General features: G+C 43.1%; 1 protein-coding gene across 1 annotated transcript in view; it reads right to left on the bottom strand.

Annotated features, from left to right (window-relative positions):
* ptn.L (pleiotrophin L homeolog) overlaps positions 1-19,826 on the bottom strand; it is a gene marked incomplete in the record, with an annotated part of 38,709 nt that overhangs the window by 11,563 nt on the left and 7,320 nt on the right. Inside the window, 3 exon segments of the mRNA NM_001092817.1 lie at positions 2,782-2,943; positions 6,405-6,578; positions 6,859-6,956. Of these exon segments, the coding sequence (NP_001086286.1) occupies positions 2,782-2,943; positions 6,405-6,578; positions 6,859-6,955 (433 nt within the window).

Consider the following 19,826-nt stretch of genomic DNA (forward strand, 5'->3'; position numbering starts at 1 on the left):
CAAAGTTGCAGCTCAGTATTAATATTGATGCCTGTGGGTCAGTATCTTCCCAGGAGCACTTGCAGCGCTGCTTAATAATTCAGACTGTTCAAAATAAACAGGATAATCATGTCAGGATGCGATGGATTCCCTTTCCTGGGGGGAGCGTGTAATGGAAAACGAGCGCTGACATCGGCCAATGAATATCAAGCACAGGCGGGACCTCTCCTTGTGTGACCCCTGGGGAGCCCAGAATGATGACAGCAGGGTGAAATGGGACAATTGATAAGGTAAGGGGAAATGAATGTAAGCTCTTTGAGGGAAATGTAATAAAATTCAAAAAGAGCAAAACTTTGCGAATTAAAATGGCCTGTCACAATGTAATAGTCTTCTTTAGGTTTTTATTTCATTACGAATTTTAATTGCACATTGCGAACCTTTAACACCAGCTCTGGACTTTCGTTAAATATTTTGCGATTGCGAAACTTTATTGCCTACACCGCGAACGTTCACAAAAGCAATTTGATCACTAACTGTGGGAGGAAGTAGTAGATGTCTTTAATCAGTCAAAAATAACTCAAACATGGTCGCCAACATTCCCAAACATCCTTGCGAATGGTTTTTGTGCTAACAAAGCAAATTACATTTCCTCCATTGGGCTCTACTAAGGTTTTCTGCCTATAGATGTAGAGGGAAGGAAAGGAAAGTAAGGAAAGAAAAAGAAAGGAAAGGGAAAGACAGGGAAGGAAAGGAAAGAGAAGGAGAGGGAAGGAAAAGAAAATAAAGGAATGGAAAGAGAAGGATAGTAAAAGAAATGAAAGGAAAGGCAAAGGGAAAGAGAAAGGGAAGGGAAAAAAAGAGATGGAAAGGGGAAGGAAAAGAAATGAAAGGGAAAGAAGGTGAAGGAGAGGAAAGGGAAAGAAAGTAAAGCAAAGGGAAGGAAAGGAAAAGAAAGGGAAGTGAAAGGTATACAAAAGAGAGGGAAGGAAAGCAAAGGAAAATTAAGTAGAGTGAAGGAAAGGAAAAGAAAGGCAAGGGGAAAGGGAAGGAAATGAAAGGACAGGGAAGGAAAGTGAAGCAAAGATAATGGAAGGAAAGGAAAAGAAAGGATAGGGGAATGAAAAGTACGGGAAAGAGAGGGAAGGAAACAAAAGAAAAGGAAGGAAAGAGAAGGAGGGAAGGAAAAGAAAGGAAAGGAAATGAAAGGAATAGAAAGGGAAGGAAAAGAAAAGAAAGGAAAGGAAAAGCAAGGGGAAGGGAAGGGAAGAAAGGAAAAGAAATGAAAGGAAAGGAGGATGGACAGATGAATAAACAGTCACTAACACTCTCCATTCGCCCTGTCTGTGATCAATGATGGGGGTGAAGGAGGGAAGAAGTTTGGGGGAAAATAAGAGTTCAGCTTCACTTGGATTGAGAAATGAATCCCCCTGATGAGTAAAGAAGCAGAGGAACTGGCACAATTGAGACGCACCTACAGTAATAAGGAAGGGATGCCTCTCTAACTGCTCCATCTCTATGTCTGTGATTATATATCAACCCTGTTAGTGCATTTGGCCCTGGTACTCACTGTAGCAGCTCTGCCTTCCAGGCAACATAGACCGCACAACCCAGTGGCCCCATAGCAGTTGTGTCATTAATGTAGGAGTGTGTGAGTTGTGCCAGTACCTCTACTTCCAGTCTGGTTCTGTTGCACTGTAACAAGCCATCTGTTCCTATGGAATCACGTTGGCGCTGATAAGGAGAGGAATGAGAGAGCAGCACATGGCACTGATGGAACAAATAAAGTCAGTGTAGACTTGTCTGCTGGTGCCAAAAACAGAGTCGGTTATTTATTTACCCAAAAGTTGCCTGGCTGTTATTGCAGCTGTTAGAGCCGACATTTATTTGCTGCGTTGGGCAATAACAAGGGCAAAAATGTGTGGGACAAAGCAAGAGGAGTGCACTGGGGGTGCCCAGGCAAGGGGTGGGTATGGATGAACCCCTTCCAAAATTTCAGTCCTTGAAGGTTTATGCCTCTGCCGACTCTCGGGGGCCGATTCACAAAGGGTTGAATATCGAGGGTTAATTAACCCTCGATATTCGACTGGGAATTAAAATCCTTCGACTTCGAATATCGAAGTCGAAGGATTTTAGCTCAAATATGATTATTCCTTCGATCGAACGATAAAATCCTCGAAGGATTTTAATCCAACGATCGAAGGAATATCCTTCGATTAAAAAAACTTAGGCAAGCCTATGGGGACCTTCCCATAGGCTAACATTGAGTTCGGTAGCTTTTAGATGGCGAACTAGGGGGTCGAAGTTTTTTCTTAAAGAGACAGTACTTCGATTATCGAATGGTCGATTGGTCGAACGATTTTTAGTTCAAATAGTTCGATTCGAAGTCGTAGTCGAAGGTCGTAGTAGCCCATTCGATGGTCGAAGTAGCCCAAAAAACACTTCGAAATTCAAAGTTTTCGAAGTTAGTGAATCGGCCCCTCAGTGTGATATAAATGGAGTGCTGGACACAAGGAGGATCATAGAGACTCAGCCTAAAAAGCACGGGGACACAATTTTAGGGGGGGTCCGACCTATAGGTTGACGCAACCCATTATGGAAACCCCTGAACTACCCCCTAGGTCTATATAGCACTGATCCCCTAGATTTCCTGCCATAAAGCAAGACAGGGCTGCTGCTGCTTTGCCAGAAAGGAAGTAGAGTCAGTCATGTGCGTAACGTGAAATAGAATCCCCCATTCACTTTATCAGACATAAAGAAAATGCATTTTTACCATCTGTGACATAAAACAAGGGGGGGGGTCACCTTGAAGTTTTGGTTTGGTGACCTTCCCACAGGGCTTGGACAGGGTGACGGTTTTCTGGCATTCGGCATTGTGTAGGGCTCTTTTCAAGCTGCCGCTTCTGGTTTTCAGCCCTGTGTCTGGGTCGCAGTCTCCCCACTCCTGAAACTGGTACTTGCACTCTGCTGTTGGGTCCAGAAAATAATGGTTATTAGGGTACTGGTATCAACACTTACATGTCACGTGACCTGGCATTGAGCCCTAGCACAGTCATGTGACCTGAGGCAGTTACGGCCACATCAATAGGTGTGCAGTTTGGTAGTGGGTCCAACTGGGTTCATGTTGGGAGGGTCAACTTTCTGCTGCACAGAGCTGTATCCAGCTTATTTAAATATTTAAAAGAGGCCGGCACAAGCCTGGACCCACAAAGTAGTAGAGCCGGAGTCAGATTGTAAAAAGTTAAAAAGCTTACATTTTATTCTCCATAATTAAGAACCAAGGCCTGACGCGTTTCGTCATACCTCCCAACATATTGCAAATAAAAAGAGGGACAAAAAAGTTGACGTGCGCAATTTTTTTTTGACCGCGCCCATTTTTGTGGCCACACCCCCTAATTACCAATTTCCTGTTACAAAATTTCCCAGGTTATAAAAGTTTGAACATATTTCTGTGGGTTTTTTTTTCCAGTTATTAGTTTTGCTAATGAAGGTGTATTGCCCTTTAAGCTGTGAACTACAATTACTTATTTGCTTATCTAGATACATTTGAATTGTTACAAATGTATCTTATCTTCTGTTGCGGCTGTTCTGGGCTCTCTGCCAAAAGCCAATGAAGTTAGAAACTTTGTTAATTTTTTTGACTGTTCGGTGCAGAGAAAAACGGGACTTTCCAGTACAAATGAGGGACTGCGGGTTGAGCTGTTAAAAGAGGGACTGACCAGTTGGGAGGTATGACTCTATCAAGGACACTTAGGCTAAAGATAGGCTAAAAAGCCTATGACTAAGTGTCCTTGGTAGACACGAAACGTGTCAGGCCTTGGTTCTTAAAGGACCAGTAACATCAAAAAAACAAAACACCAACACATATTAAACTTTAAAATCTCAAAGTCTTTATTTAGAAATAACTTACAGAATCTCTGCTTGCGCTCCTCTTCAGGAAAGGCGACAGGGCAGCGATCCATCAAGTGGCGCTCGATTTCTCCTCCCTGGCTATCTCCTATAAGGAAGGCAGGGAGGAGAAATCGAGCGCCACATGATGGATCATCCGATCGCCTTTTCTGAAGAGGAGCGCAAGCGAAGATTCCGTAAGTTATTTCTAAATAAAGACTTTGCAATTTTAAAATGTAATATGTGTTGGTGGGTTTTTTCCCCCGCAGTATACAAACAATTTTTTTTTAAAAAAAAATGTTGATGCTACTGATCCTTAATTATGGAGAATAAAATGTAAGCTTTTTAACCTTTTACAATCAGACTCCGGCTCTACTACTTTGTGGCTCCAGGCTTGTGCCGGCCTCTTTTGATGTCTCCTGGTGTTTGCCAGGCTCTGCCCCAGGCCAATTTCATTGCAATGATGTTCAACTTGTTTCTCAGTGGATTTGCGTCTTTTAAAGGAGAACTAAACTCTAAAAATGAATGTGGCTAAAAATGCAATATTTTATATAGTGAACTTATTGCACGAGGCTAAAGTTTGAGCTTGTCAATAGCAGCAATGATCCAGGACTTCAAACTTGTCACAGGGGGTCACCATCTTGGAAAGTGTCTGTGACACTCACATGCTCAGTGGGCTCTGATTGGCTGTTGAGAAGCTAAGCTTAGGGCTCGTCACTAATTATCCAGCAGAAAATGAGCTTCCCTGGCTGTAATATAAGCTGATGCTACAGGTTTGCTGATTATTCAATTCTGATGCTAATTGCACTGGTTTCTGTGCTGCCATGTAGTAATTATGTGTATTAATTACTAATCAGCCTTATATTGTGACATTTCTATTCTATGTGTACTGTATATTGTGAGTGGCTCCCTAAGCTCAGTAAGTGACAGCAGCACAGAGCATGTGCAGTGAATCAGCAGAAAAGAAGATGGGGAGCTACTGGGGCATCTTTGGAGACACAGATCTTTACTGCTAAAGGGCTGTGGTTGCCTTGGGCTGGTACAGCAGCACAAAACATCATGTACAACATTTCTACCTACTTCTTTAGTTAGGCTTTAGTTCTCCTAACTCGGCTCCTTATCCATTTGCTAATGGCAGCATAAATCTCTAGCTGGGAGAGAGACAGGCCTGAACCAAGGACTCCAGATTCCCATCATAGTCAAACTATATTCCCACTTTGTTCCCACTCTATTCCCACTTCAGTTAGCACATGGGTCGCACACACTAATGTTGGAGACACATGGGCAGATAAGACCAAGTCAACATATTATTGGCCTGTGTATGGGGGTACTGAGGACTGCCTTCCTAAACAAAATCTGGTTGAAAATGAAACACCTATCATGCAATCTTGTATTCCATTGGATAGAAATGTCCGACGCAATCCTTGAACGAAAGTCCTTGTACTCCCACAGTATAATCTGATTGCTAGCCCAGGAGCCAACAATCAAAACTACCTTATTTGGCTCAGCATACAGATGGCCAGAAAACCAATAGTATGGCACAGAGCCGGGGGGGGGTGAATGACAAACTTTTCCACCCCCCCTCCACCCTTGTTTTAAAATTGTGCGGCTGCAGCCAGGGTCCGGATTCTTCTTCCCTCTCATCCAGGGCCTGGAATAGGGATGGGCAGGCAATAAGTGTCCCCAACTGTTGCGCCCTAGGCACATACCTCTTCTGCCTACCCCTAATTCTGGCCTTGGTATGGCAACCTAGCCACCCAATGATCTATGCATCCAACTAACCAACCATTCAACCAATCAGCCATCCAACCAGTCATTTAACCAAACAACCATCCAACAAACAACCACCCAATCAATCATCTAGCCATCAACCAACTAACCTGCCATTCAACCAACCAATCAATCAGCCATGCAACCAGTCATTTAACCAACCATCCAACAAACAACCACTCAATCAATCATCTAGCCATCAACCAACTATCCAATCGACTAACCTGCCATTCAACCAATCAACCAGCCATCCAACCAGTCATTTAACCAACCAGCCATCCAACAAACAACCATTCAATCAATCAATCATCTAGCCATCAACCAACTATCCAATCAACTAACCTGCCATTTAACCAATAAATCAGCCATGCAACCAGTCATTTAACCAACCATCCAACAAACAACCATTCAATCAATCATCTAGCCATCACCCAACTATCCATTCAACTAACCTGCCGTTCATCCAATGAATCAGCTATCCAACCAGTCATTTAACCAATCAACCATCCAACAAACAACCATTCAATCAATCATCTAGCCATCAACCAATTTTCCAATCAACTTTGCCATTCAACCAACTCTCCGACCCGTTTTCCCTCATGCAATGAATCACTGTACAGCCAATACCCCATGATTTATGACGTCATCAGGTAATAGTTTGATTTTCATTTCTAAAATACTCCACCATGTCTCCAGTTTGTAAAGTACTTCCATGGGGCCCCTGTGAATATAATGGGGTGCCACCGAGAAGCTCTAACTTGTGCTCTTACCTCCAAACTGCTTCTTCCAATTGCAGGGAATCTTGCATTTTTGAGTCTTAATGGTTTGTTTACATTCCTTTCCGGAACGGGTTCCCTCTCGGGTCCCCAAGCCGCAATCTCCGCTGGTGGGCACACACACACTCCACTGCCATTCCCCGCAGTCGGATTTCTTCACTTTCTTTTCTGTGAAGCACAAAGAGGTTGATATTGGGCCAACTGTACCCTACAACTACTACTGTTGACTGCCCCCATGCCAGATTAAATGGGGCAGGAGTCATAACACTCCTTTAATGGGGCCCATGTCCTGGGAATGTCCTGATTCTTCTAATGTGATATTGGGGTATAAATATACATCGACCCTGTCAGGGCTTAGCTGGCCATTGCAACTGGCAGTGGCTCCAACTCCAGTGGGGAAAACATCTTAGAGGGTAGACCTATGTGTCCTTAAATATACAAGTCTCACCTTGTTTTTCTTTCTTTCCAGAATCCGTCCCGAGAACCGTAATTACAAACAGGAATGCCAGGAGGGCGAGCATGAAGAGTCCATGCTGATGACGCATTCTGTTACCAAAAGAAAGACCAATGAATCAATTAATATATTGTTTGTTCATTCCTAAAGTGCCACTTAAAGGATAAGTAAACCTTAAAGCAGCCGCTTTCTTTCTCCTGACAACTTCCTTGACTACTTGCTGGTCAGACTGGTGGGAAACTGACCAGCAGGTGGCGCTGTTGTAGCAAAATTCATTCATATTAACAGTACATGTATCCCTTAATATCTTGTAATTTAAAAATAATAAATAATGAATGTACACTGCAAAAGTGCTCAGAATAACCCATCATCAATTTTATATTCACTTATTTTAAAGGTTTATTTATCCTTTAAGCAGCATGGCAACTCCGCTTCCCTCCCCCAGGCTGGAATTAACCATGAAATAAGGTGCCCCATGTTGGCTCAGAAAGCAATGGCTAATGCCAAGGTCTCTTAAAAGGGACGAGATGGGAACAATAATAGAAAAGGAAGTGAAGGAGAGAAAGAAAAGGAGGAAAGGGGATTCTGTCAGCAGCTGACACGTTGAATTAAAGAGACGCATTTAATCTGTTATCGATCGAGCGTGCAGAGGGAAGTAAAAAGCAACAATTTTAGGTGTCAATGGAGCGTGGCAATGGGGTATTCATGCAGCGGAAGAGATGAGCTAAGTGTGTGGGTACATCTGGGTTCAATGTTTGGGTTACTGTCAATCAACAAAAAAAAACCTTTATCCTGTGATGTGAAGAAGCAGCACGGACCTGTGGACTGATGCCAAGATCAATATATATTTGTGTTTATACAATGAACATACAGAATAACATACATAGTGACCAATAACCGATACAAGAGCCGAAGAGGGTCCTGCCCATAAGAGCTTACAATTTAAAATAATAAGAAAAAAAACAAGAAAGTGTGGCTTTTTAGAAGTATTTAAGTGTGTACTGCCCCCTTAAAGAGGTTGTTCACTTTTAACGTTTAGTATGATGTAGAGAGGGATATTCTGAGACAATTTGCAATTGGTTTTCATTTATTATTATTTTTGGTTTTTGACTTATTTAGCTTTTTATTCAGCAGCAATCTGGTTGCTAGGGTCCAAAGTCCCCTAGCAACCAGGCATTTATTTGAATAAGAGACTGGAATATGAATACAAGAGGCCTGAATAGAAAGAGGAGTAATAAAAAGCAGCAATAACAATAAGTGTGTAGTCTTACACTTGTTTTTTCGAAGGGGGCAGCGACCCCCCCCTCCCCATTTGAAAGCTGGAAATAGTCAGAAAAAGAAGGCAAAAAATTCACAAACTATACAAAATAAATAATGAAGACCAATTGAAAAGTTGCTTAGAATTGGCCATTCTATAACATACAGGTATGGGACCTATTATCCAGAATGCCCGGGACCTGGGGTTTTCCTGATAACGGATCTTTCTGTAATTTGGGTCTTCATGCCTTATGTCTAATAGAAATTCATTTAAACATTAAATAAACTCAATAGGCTGGTTTTACCTCCAATAAGGATTAATTATATCTTAGTTGGGATCAAGTAAAAGCTACGGTTTTATTATTACAGAGAAAAAGTAAATAATTTTTAAAAAATTGGATTATTTGGATAAAATGGAGTCTATGGGAGCCATTCCGTAATTTGGAGCTATCTGGATATCGGGTTTCCAGATAAGGGATCCTATACCTGTATTAAAGTTATCTTAAAATTGAACTGCCCATTTAATAACAGGACATATTCCGACACCTTGGAAGTATTTTTGTGAACTTTTTGTCACCATTTCCATCATGACTTCAGTTCAACTTCTCCCTAAATATAAATCCAACTGAAGGTGGAGTCTGGGAAAGGAGATGATGAAATAGATAAATAATTGATGAGAGAAATGGCACAGAGCTATTAGTGCAAATGAGCGCGGCAAGAAGCAAACGCATTTGCCATTAATAAGGAAACATTAGGCTTAATCCTAATTGATCATAATTACATACTGTGCACACTTAAAAACAGAATAATAGGGATTTTGGGTTTTTGAATCTCAGCTGCCATAAAGCAGGGCAGGACTGTTGCTTACAATGGGGATCAGATAGGATCTGTGCAGCCACTGGGACAGAATGTTCTGTTATACAGATAGCTAGAATCTCAGCCATAAAGCAGGACAGGACTGCTGCTTACAATGGGGATCAGATAGGATCTGTGCAGCCACTGGGACAGAATGTTCTGTTATACAGATAGCTAGAATCTCAGCTGCCATAAAGCAAGGGCAGGACTTCTGCTTACAATGGGGATCAGATAGGATCTGTGCAGCCACTGGGACAGAATGTTCTGTTATACAGATAGCTAGAATCTCAGCTGCCATAAAGCAGGACAGGACTGCTGCTTACAATGGGGATCAGATAGGATCTGTGCAGCCACAGGGACAGAATGTTCTGTTATACAGATAGCTAGAATCTCAGCTGCCATAAAGCAGGACAGGACTGCTGCTTACAATGGGGATCAGATAGGATCTGTGCAGCCACAGGGACAGAATGTTCTGTTATACAGATAGCTAGAATCTCAGCTGCCATAAAGCAGGACAGGACTGCTGCTTACAATGGGGATCAGATAGGATCTGTGCAGCCACTGGGACAGAATGTTCTGTTATACAGATAGCTAGAATCTCAGCTGCCATAAAGCAGGACAGGACTGCTGCTTACAATGGGGATCAGATAGGATCTGTGCAGCCACAGGGACAGAATGTTCTGTTATACAGATAGCTAGAATCTCAGCTGCCATAAAGCAGGGCGGGACTGCTGCTTACAATGGGGATCAGATAGGATCTGTGCAGCCACTGGGACAGAATGCTCTGTTATACAGATAGCTAGAATCTCAGCTGCCATAAAGCAGGACAGGACTGCTGTTTACAATGGGGATCAGATAGGATCTGTGCAGCCACTGGGACAAAATGCTCTGTTATACAGATAGCTAGAATCTCAGCTGCCATAAAGCAGGACAGGACTGCTGCTTACAATGGGGATCAGATAGGATCTGTGCAGCCACTGGGACAGAATGTTCTGTTATACAGATAGCTAGAATCTCAGCTGCCATAAAGCAGGGCAGGACTGCTGCTTAAAATGGGGATCAGATAGGATCTGTGCAGCCACTGGGACAGAATGCTCTGTTATACAGATAGCTAGAATCTCAGCTGCCATAAAGCAGGACAGGACTGCTGCTTACAATGGGGATCAGTGTTATACAGGTATCTAGAATCCCAGGTATTTATTCTGAAGGCTGGATGAGTGGGTGACTCTGTAGCACTTGTCTCTCATGGTATTACAGTTCATTATATTTCTGCTGAGCTTATAAAGACCTGTATTCATGTTGTTGGAGTGATATTTGTGTGGGGCCACATCTGTCCCAGCTTTCCCGTGGCATCTTCTCGGCCCCTCTGGGAATCTCTCTCTTTGCTCCGTAGAAAAAACGCTGCTGCCTATTTTTAGCCGAGTTCCGCTAATGAGCCCGACGGCACCGCCCCAGGTCACAGCTGCTTTTTTAACGAGCCCCAAACAAATTAACGATTCAACAACAAACTCCGTATAAAGGAAGCCGGGGGGCCCCCGAGGGATGTAGAAAAGGAGGCCAAACTTGCCCCAAGCCTTGGAGGATATGAATATGAATATTCCACCTTTTATCCTCAAACAACCTCCCATGTACTTTATTCTTCATTGACTCCATGTATAGTTTATTTCAAATGTTCTCCCAAAATATTGACTCATGTTCTCTTCCCAATCAATCCCCGGGGCTCCTCCCCTGCATATTACCTATACACCCCTACCCTGCATATGTGCCACGCCCCTGAGGAACATAAAGAGGAGATGATCCAGACTAGAGGAACCCAGTACACAGAGGAGTCATTTTAATTTAAGCATCGGTGTAATTAGAAGTTATTGGACCCAGTGGTGTAACAACTAAAGTGTGTGCAGGGTTTAGAGCTACATCTGGGTCCTTGAGCTTAATGGGGGCCCCTGGAGCCCATTTAATGTGGACTTTCTTTCTGAAGAGGAGTGCATGCAGGCAATCGGTAAGTCAATTCTTATTAAAAGCTTTGCAATTCAAAAGTTAAAACTGTATTGGTGTTGTTTTTTCGTTGCAAAGAAACACATTTTTTAAAAAAAAAAAAAAGTTCTGTTACTGGTCCTTTAAGGAAAGATGATCTTTATGACATTGGAACCCTATTGGGCCCCTGCTTCCCGTATTGTTACACCCCTTGGATCACAACCATAGAGCAGACCCAGCGATGGGGTAGAAAGGGGCGGGGCTTTCAACCTGTCCAGGCAGGGTCGTCAGGTCTAATTTTCAAAACCAGCCAAATTCAGCTACAAAACCAGCCCAAAACTAGCCGAGAGGCACTTCAAAAATAGCCCAAAACTAGCCAAGAGGCACTTCAAAAGTAGCCCAAAACTAGCCAAGAGGCACTTCAAAAGTAGCCCAAAACTAGCCAAGAGGCACTTCAAAAGTAGCCCAATCCTAGCCAAGAAGCATTTCAAAAGTAGCCCAAAACTAGCCAAGAGGCACTTCAAAACTAGCCCAAAACTAGCCAAGAGGCACTTCAAAACCAACCCAAAACTAGCCAAGAGGCACTTCAAAAGTAGCCCAAAACTAGCCAAGAGGCACTTCAAAACTAGCCCAAAACTAGCCAAGAGGCACTTCAAAACCAACCCAAAACTAGCCAAGAGGCACTTCAAAAGTAGCCCAAAACTAGCCAAGAGGCACTTCAAAACCAACCCAAAACTAGCCAAGAGGCACTTCAAAAGTAGCCCAAAACTAGCCAAGAGGCACTTCAAAACTAGCCCAAAACTAGCCAAGAGGCACTTCAAAACCAACCCAAAACTAGCCAAGAGGCACTTCAAAAGTAGCCCAAAACTAGCCAAGAGGCACTTCAAAAGTAGCCCAAAACTAGCCAAGAGGCATTTCAAAAGTAGCCCAAAACTAGCCAAGAGGCACTTCAAAACCAACCCAAAACTAGCCAAGAGGCACTTCAAAAGTAGCCCAAAACTAGCCAAGAGGCACTTCAAAACTAGCCCAAAACTAGCCAAGAGGCACTTCAAAACCAACCCAAAACTAGCCAAGAGGCACTTCAAAAGTAGCCCAAAACTAGCCAAGAGGCACTTCAAAAGTAGCCCAAAACTAGCCAAGAGGCACTTCAAAACCAACCCAAAACTAGGTAAGAGGCACTTCAAAACTAGCCCAAAACTAGCCGAGAGGCACTTCAAAACCAACCCAAAACTAGGCAAGAGACACTTCAAAAGTAGCCCAATCCTAGCCAAGAGGCATTTCAAAAGTAGCCCAAAACTAGCCAAGAGGCACTTCAAAACTAGCCCAAAACTAGCCAAGAGGCACTTCAAAACTAGCCCAAAACTAGCCAAGAGGCACTTCAAAACCAACCCAAAACTAGACAAGAGGCACTTCAAAAGTAGCCCAAAACTAGCCAAGAGGCACTTCAAAAGTAGCCCAAAACTAGCCAAGAGGCACTTCAAAAGTAGCCCAATCCTAGCCAAGAAGCATTTCAAAAGTAGCCCAAAACTAGCCAAGAGGCACTTCAAAACTAGCCCAAAACTAGCCAAGAGGCACTTCAAAACCAACCCAAAACTAGCCAAGAGGCACTTCAAAAGTAGCCCAAAACTAGCCAAGAGGCACTTCAAAAGTAGCCCAAAACTAGCCAAGAGGCACTTCAAAACCAACCCAAAACTAGCCAAGAGGCACTTCAAAAGTAGCCCAAAACTAGCCAAGAGGCACTTCAAAACTAGCCCAAAACTAGCCAAGAGGCACTTCAAAACCAACCCAAAACTAGCCAAGAGGCACTTCAAAAGTAGCCCAAAACTAGCCAAGAGGCACTTCAAAAGTAGCCCAAAACTAGCCAAGAGGCATTTCAAAAGTAGCCCAAAACTAGCCAAGAGGCACTTCAAAACCAACCCAAAACTAGCCAAGAGGCACTTCAAAAGTAGCCCAAAACTAGCCAAGAGGCACTTCAAAACTAGCCCAAAACTAGCCAAGAGGCACTTCAAAACCAACCCAAAACTAGCCAAGAGGCACTTCAAAAGTAGCCCAAAACTAGCCAAGAGGCACTTCAAAAGTAGCCCAAAACTAGCCAAGAGGCACTTCAAAACCAACCCAAAACTAGGTAAGAGGCACTTCAAAACTAGCCCAAAACTAGCCGAGAGGCACTTCAAAACCAACCCAAAACTAGGCAAGAGACACTTCAAAAGTAGCCCAATCCTAGCCAAGAGGCATTTCAAAAGTAGCCCAAAACTAGCCAAGAGGCACTTCAAAACTAGCCCAAAAACTAGCCAAGAGGCACTTCAAAACTAGCCCAAAACTAGCCAAGAGGCACTTCAAAACCAACCCAAAACTAGACAAGAGGCACTTCAAAAGTAGCCCAAAACTAGCCAAGAGGCACTTCAAAAGTAGCCCAAAACTAGCCAAGAGGCACTTCAAAAGTAGCCCAATCCTAGCCAAGAAGCATTTCAAAAGTAGCCCAAAACTAGCCAAGAGGCACTTCAAAACTAGCCCCAAAACTAGCCAAGAGGCACTTCAAAACCAACCCAAAACTAGCCAAGAGGCACTTCAAAAGTAGCCCAAAACTAGCCAAGAGGCACTTCAAAAGTAGCCCAAAACTAGCCAAGAGGCACTTCAAAACCAACCCAAAACTAGCCAAGAGGCACTTCAAAAGTAGCCCAAAACTAGCCAAGAGGCACTTCAAAACTAGCCCAAAACTAGCCAAGAGGCACTTCAAAACCAACCCAAAACTAGCCAAGAGGCACTTCAAAAGTAGCCCAAAACTAGCCAAGAGGCACTTCAAAAGTAGCCCAAAACTAGCCAAGAGGCATTTCAAAAGTAGCCCAAAACTAGCCAAGAGGCACTTCAAAACCAACCCAAAACTAGCCAAGAGGCACTTCAAAAGTAGCCCAAAACTAGCCAAGAGGCACTTCAAAACTAGCCCAAAACTAGCCAAGAGGCACTTCAAAAACCAACCCAAAACTAGCCAAGAGGCACTTCAAAAGTAGCCCAAAACTAGCCAAGAGGCACTTCAAAAGTAGCCCAAAACTAGCCAAGAGGCACTTCAAAACCAACCCAAAACTAGGTAAGAGGCACTTCAAAACTAGCCCAAAACTAGCCGAGAGGCACTTCAAAACCAACCCAAAACTAGGCAAGAGACACTTCAAAAGTAGCCCAATCCTAGCCAAGAGGCATTTCAAAAGTAGCCCAAAACTAGCCAAGAGGCACTTCAAAACTAGCCCAAAACTAGCCAAGAGGCACTTCAAAACTAGCCCAAAACTAGCCAAGAGGCACTTCAAAACCAACCCAAAACTAGACAAGAGGCACTTCAAAAGTAGCCCAAAACTAGCCAAGAGGCACTTCAAAAGTAGCCCAAAACTAGCCAAGAGGCACTTCAAAAGTAGCCCAATCCTAGCCAAGAGGCACTTCAAAACTCAAAACCAACCCAAAACTAGGCAAGAGGCACTTCAAAAGTAGCCCAAAACTAGCCAAGAGGCACTTCAAAACCAACCCAAAACTAGGCAAGAGGCACTTCAAAAGTAGCCCAATCCTAGCCAAGAGGCATTCAAAACTCAAAACCAACCCAAAACTAGGCAAGAGGCACTTCAAAAGTAGCCCAAAACTAGCCAAGAGGCACTTCAAAACCAACCCAAAACTAGCCAAGAGGCACTTCAAAAGTAGCCCAAAACTAGCCAAGAGGCCCTTCAAAAGTAGCCCAAAACTAGCCAAGAGGCACTTCAAAAGTAGCCCAATCCTAGCCAAGAGGCATTTCAAAAGTAGCCCAAAACTAGCCAAGAGGCACTTCAAAACCAACCCAAAACTAGGTAAGAGGCACTTCAAAACTAGCCCAAAACTAGCCGAGAGGCACTTCAAAACCAACCCAAAACTACGCAAGAGACACTTTAAAAGTAGCCCAAAACTAGCCGAGAGGCACTTCAAAAGTAGCCCAATCCTAGCCAAGAGGCACTTCAAAAGTAGCCCAAAACTAGCCAAGAGGCACTTCAAAAGTAGCCCAAAACTAGCCAAGAGGGACTTCAAAAGTAGCCCAAAACTAGCCAAGAGGCACTTCAAAACCAACCCAAAACTAGGCAAGAGGCACTTCAAAAGTAGCCCAAAAATAACACAATATGTGCAGTGAAAAAAGTCAAAAAAATATATGAATATATATGAAAATACGCCTTTTCTAAATTTTTCACTGTTTCACAGATTGGCCCGTCACCAGGGGTGTAACTACAGAGGGGGGCCCTGGAGGTATAGGGGCCCCATGAGGCCTTAATTCAAATACAATTTCAATAAGTATTGGTAAAACAGCTCAACCTCTAGACATTTTGGTGGCCCCAAAATTGTCTGAAATTGAGGAAAGTCACACCGGAGAATGCGACGAGAGATTGAAGGTATTTTTATGAACCAGACCTCGTTTATATAAAGCAAAACTCGTAGAAAAGGCTATTGGAATATGTGAGGTTATTTATTAGACAAAGACAAACAAGACAAGAGCCGAGGAAGTTGTCACAATCACATCACAATGTAGTACTTCATTGTGACAAGAGAACTTCCCAAAGTTCGCCGGCGTCAATTTCTGAATTTCAAGATTTTTTTCGTGAAAATGTCAGATTTTCAAGATTTTTTAGTGAAAACCTTCAAATTTCACGATTTTTGAGTGAAATCCTTAAAATTTCACAATTTTCAGGCTTGGCAAAACAGGACAAGAAAGAAAATTGACTGGTTTCCAAAGTACAAACCAGTCAAAGGCCCAAAAAGTAGCCCAAACCTGTACTTTGGCTAGTTTGTACTTTCAAAACCCACCTGGGCTTTAAATTAGTAGCCCAATTTGGCCAGAAAACCGCCGCCCTGGCAACCATGTGTCTAGGTCAGAACTAGCTGCCCTGATTGATGAGACATTTATCCAATTGCAGGCCACCAAATCATAACCCCGCCCATTGATGACACTGGCCCACCCTTAAATGCCATTCCAATACCTGTCCAGACTGTCGGCCAATGAAAGTGACAATCCTAAAGGTGAGCTGGATCTCCTATTGATTGTATGCTGTGTGGTTCCATCCCATTCCCTAGTTCCTACCTGTATCTGTCTGCTGGGAGCTACTGATTGGTTTGCATGCGAGAGGTTGTATCACGTGGGTGGCAACTGAGGGTGCAGGTCTTTGGGTGGGGGCCCTAAACTGGGGGAGATGGGTAAGTGATGTTATGACAATAATTTGGATAATTGCCCTGAGAAGAGCCCTCTGCACCCCAAGACTAAAGATATTAGCCTTGTCTAGGTTTTACTTGCCCTTTAAATCTAATTCATATTTAATTCATATTTAATTCTAAAAGCAGAAAAAAATCTGTTTATCAGAAACATTTTCTCTTCCTACCTACAGCTACACCTCTTGGTCCCGCTAGAGTCGTTGCACCCCTTCTTGCGCCCTGTTAAAAAACAGCTTTCACATAAGACTTAAAGGGACAGAGACTTGTTATCAACCTTCCACCGTCACTAAAAGGATTCAGGCCTGGATGTCGGGGGCCTGCATACCTCCCAACATTTTGGAAATAAAAAGAGGGACAAAAAAGAATTGTTTTGACCACGCCCATTCTGTGGCCACACACCCCAATTCCCATGTTCATTTTACAAAATTTGTCAGGTTATGAAAGTTTGAATGTATTTTTGTGTTTTTTTTCCCAGTTATTACAGTTTTGCTAATGAAGGTGAATTGCCCTTTAAGCTGTGAGTCTAAGTTCTCCCAAGGGACCTGTTATCTTAAATTGTTACAATTACTTATTTGCTTATCTAGAAATTGTTACAAAAGTATCTAATCTGCAACTGTAGCTGTTCTGGGCTCTCTGCCAAAAGCCAATTAAGTTAGAAACTTTGTTTCTTTTTCTGGCTGTTCAGTGCAGAGAAAAACGGGACTTTCCAGTACAAACGAGGGACTGCGGGTTGAGCTGTTAAAAGAGGGACTGTCCCTCTAAAAAAAGGGACAGTTGGGACTTTTGGGCCTGGACATGACAGGTAGTTGAAAGATGTCAGTATCTCTTTAAGGAACAGAGGGATGGACCATTGTTTCTCGCTATAACTGGGTCATTCGCTCTCGGCAGTTACATCACAATGTCCCGTCTGCTCGGCCCAATACAAACATTCATCTGTTTTTGGTTTCTTTGGAAATTAAAAAAAGAATTTCCATTCGGGAGGCTGAGAATGTGACTCCTGTCACTCACTTCTTTCTCCTCTCTGCCCTTCTACTGCCCCCAATCAAACCCACAACTTCCCAACAACCCGGAGCCCAGAGTTTCATTCCAAAGGGACGTCCATAAATATTCTCTGCTTATTTGTATTGAGTAAAGGAGAAATATATGTATATGCTAAACTGTGCTCTCTGTACAGGGTATAAGTAAATGTAGAGGGCTATTCCTGCTGAATTGTGCTTAGTACAGGGAATACCTATGCTGCCATAGTTTTATGGGATCTCTCTGTACAGACTATGACCAAACTTAGGGGACTGTTCCTGCTGAATTGTGCTTAGTACAGGGAATACCTATCCTGCCATAGTTTTTATGGGATCTCTCTGTACAGACTATGAGCAAGCTTAGGGACTGTTCCTGCTGAATTGTGCTTAGTACAGGGAATACCTATGCTGCCATAGTTTTATGGGATCTCTCTGTACAGACTATAAGCAAACTTAGGGACTGTTCCTGCTGAATTGTGCTTAGTACAGAGGAATACCTATGCTGCCATAGTTTTATGGGATCTCTCTGTACAGACTATGAGCAAACTTAGGGGACTGTTCCTGCTGAATTGTGCTTAGTACAGGGAATACCTATGCTGCCATAGTTTTATGGGATCTCTGTACAGACTATGAGCAAACTTAGGGGACTGTTCCTGCTGAATTGTACTTAGTACAGGGAATACCTATGCTGCCATAGTTTTATGGGATCTCTCTGTACAGACTATGAGCAAACTTAGGGGTTGTTCCTGCTGAATTGTGCTTAGTACAGGGAATACCTATGCTGCCATAGTTTTATGGGATCTCTCTGTACAGACTATGAGCAAACTTAGGGACTGTTCCTGCTGAATTGTGCTTAGTACAGAGGAATACCTAGGTTCACATAAGTTTATGGAGTCTCTCTGTGTAGATTAAAGGTGGCCATACACAGGCCACAGACCGAGTGTATGGGGCCCTCCGACGGGCTTCCCCGATCGATATCTGGCTGAAAGTCGGCCAGATGTCGGTCGGATGGGACTAAAAATCCCTTTGGATCGCGGCCGCATCTGTTCGTTGATGCTGTCCCGCGATCCGACTGCCCGGAGAGATCCTCTCGTTTGGGACATCGCTGAACAAGCGGATCTCTCCGTGTTTGGCCACCTTAACTCCAATAATTTTCTTCTTTTTCTCATTGCCCATAAAGTTTCCAGCTGGAGACTAAAGGTACCAAAACCTCCCTGCAGTTGTATATATATATATATATTCAGTGCATTACCTTTGAAATTGGACGTATTCAGTGCCCCCTGGTTCTGACCCGTTCTAATAATTCCCCGTAGGACCTGGAATCAATATCCCTATTAGTCTCCATTACACCCACAGATTGGAGCAGGTTCGCCATCTGTTCCTCTGACTTCTAATCACAGTTTTACCTTTCACCCTCTCCCATCTGCTCCACGACCCTCTGTCTGGGTCGGACTGACATTTATGAAACACGCAGAGGGGAATATGACGCTTGCACAGGCACCGGCGTTGTTTGTAAATCTCCCAAATGAGGCGCCACAGACAGAAATATAAACGGGTTCCTATCGTAAATATGCCTCTGACAGGTGAGAGGGTAAGTGCAGGCAGGTAGGTGGATATATGGACCATAGATACTCATTCATTCTCTAACATACATAAGTCAGAGACATCACTGTCTTATCCTGTGTTAGTTGTTCTATTGGGTTTGTCTCGGTGCTGAGACTGGAGGCTGTTACCCAAGAATGGCCAGTAGGGGGCGCTACTGGGCATTTTGCTTATAACCCCTAGATCAGTGGGACTTAGACTTTTTCAGTTCAAGCCCAACTTTGAGGTTCAACCTTCATACTGTACTGTCTAAGGGAATCAATATGGCACCTCCCTCCTCCCATATGTATAAATACAAATATACAGAGAAGGAATGTTCTGGGCACACAATAAGCTATACCCTCATATTGTACTGTCTAAGGGAATCAATATGGTACCTCCTCCTCCCATATGTATAAATACAAATATACAGAGAAGGAATGTTCTGGGCACACAATAAGCTATACCCTCATACTGTACTGTCTAAGGGAATCAATATGGCACCTCCTCCCATATGTATAAATACAAATATACAGAGAAGGAATGTTCTGGGCACACAATAAGCTATACCCTCATACTGTACTGTCTAAGGGAATCAATATGGCACCTCCTCCTCCCATATGTATAAATACAAATATACAGAGAAGGAATGTTCTGGGCACACAATAAGCTATACCCTCATACTGTACTGTCTAAGGGAATCAATATGGCACCTCCTCCTCCCATATGTATAAATACAAATATACAGAGAAGGAATGTTCTGGGCACACAATAAGCTATACCCTCATACTGTACTGTCTAAGGGAATCAATATGGCACCTCCTCCTCCCATATGTATAAATACAAATATACAGAGAAGGAATGTTCTGGGCACACAATAAGCTATACCCTCATACTGTACTGTCTAAGGGAATCAATATGGCACCTCCTCCTCCCATATGTATAAATACAAATATACAGAGAAGGAATGTTCTGGGCACACAATAAGCTATACCCTCATACTGTACTGTCTAAGGGAATCAATATGGCACCTCCTCCCATATGTATAAATACAAATATACAGAGAAGGAA

Source organism: Xenopus laevis, chromosome 3L (genome assembly GCF_017654675.1).
Source record: "Xenopus laevis strain J_2021 chromosome 3L, Xenopus_laevis_v10.1, whole genome shotgun sequence".
Classification (NCBI taxonomy): Eukaryota; Metazoa; Chordata; class Amphibia; order Anura; family Pipidae; genus Xenopus; species Xenopus laevis.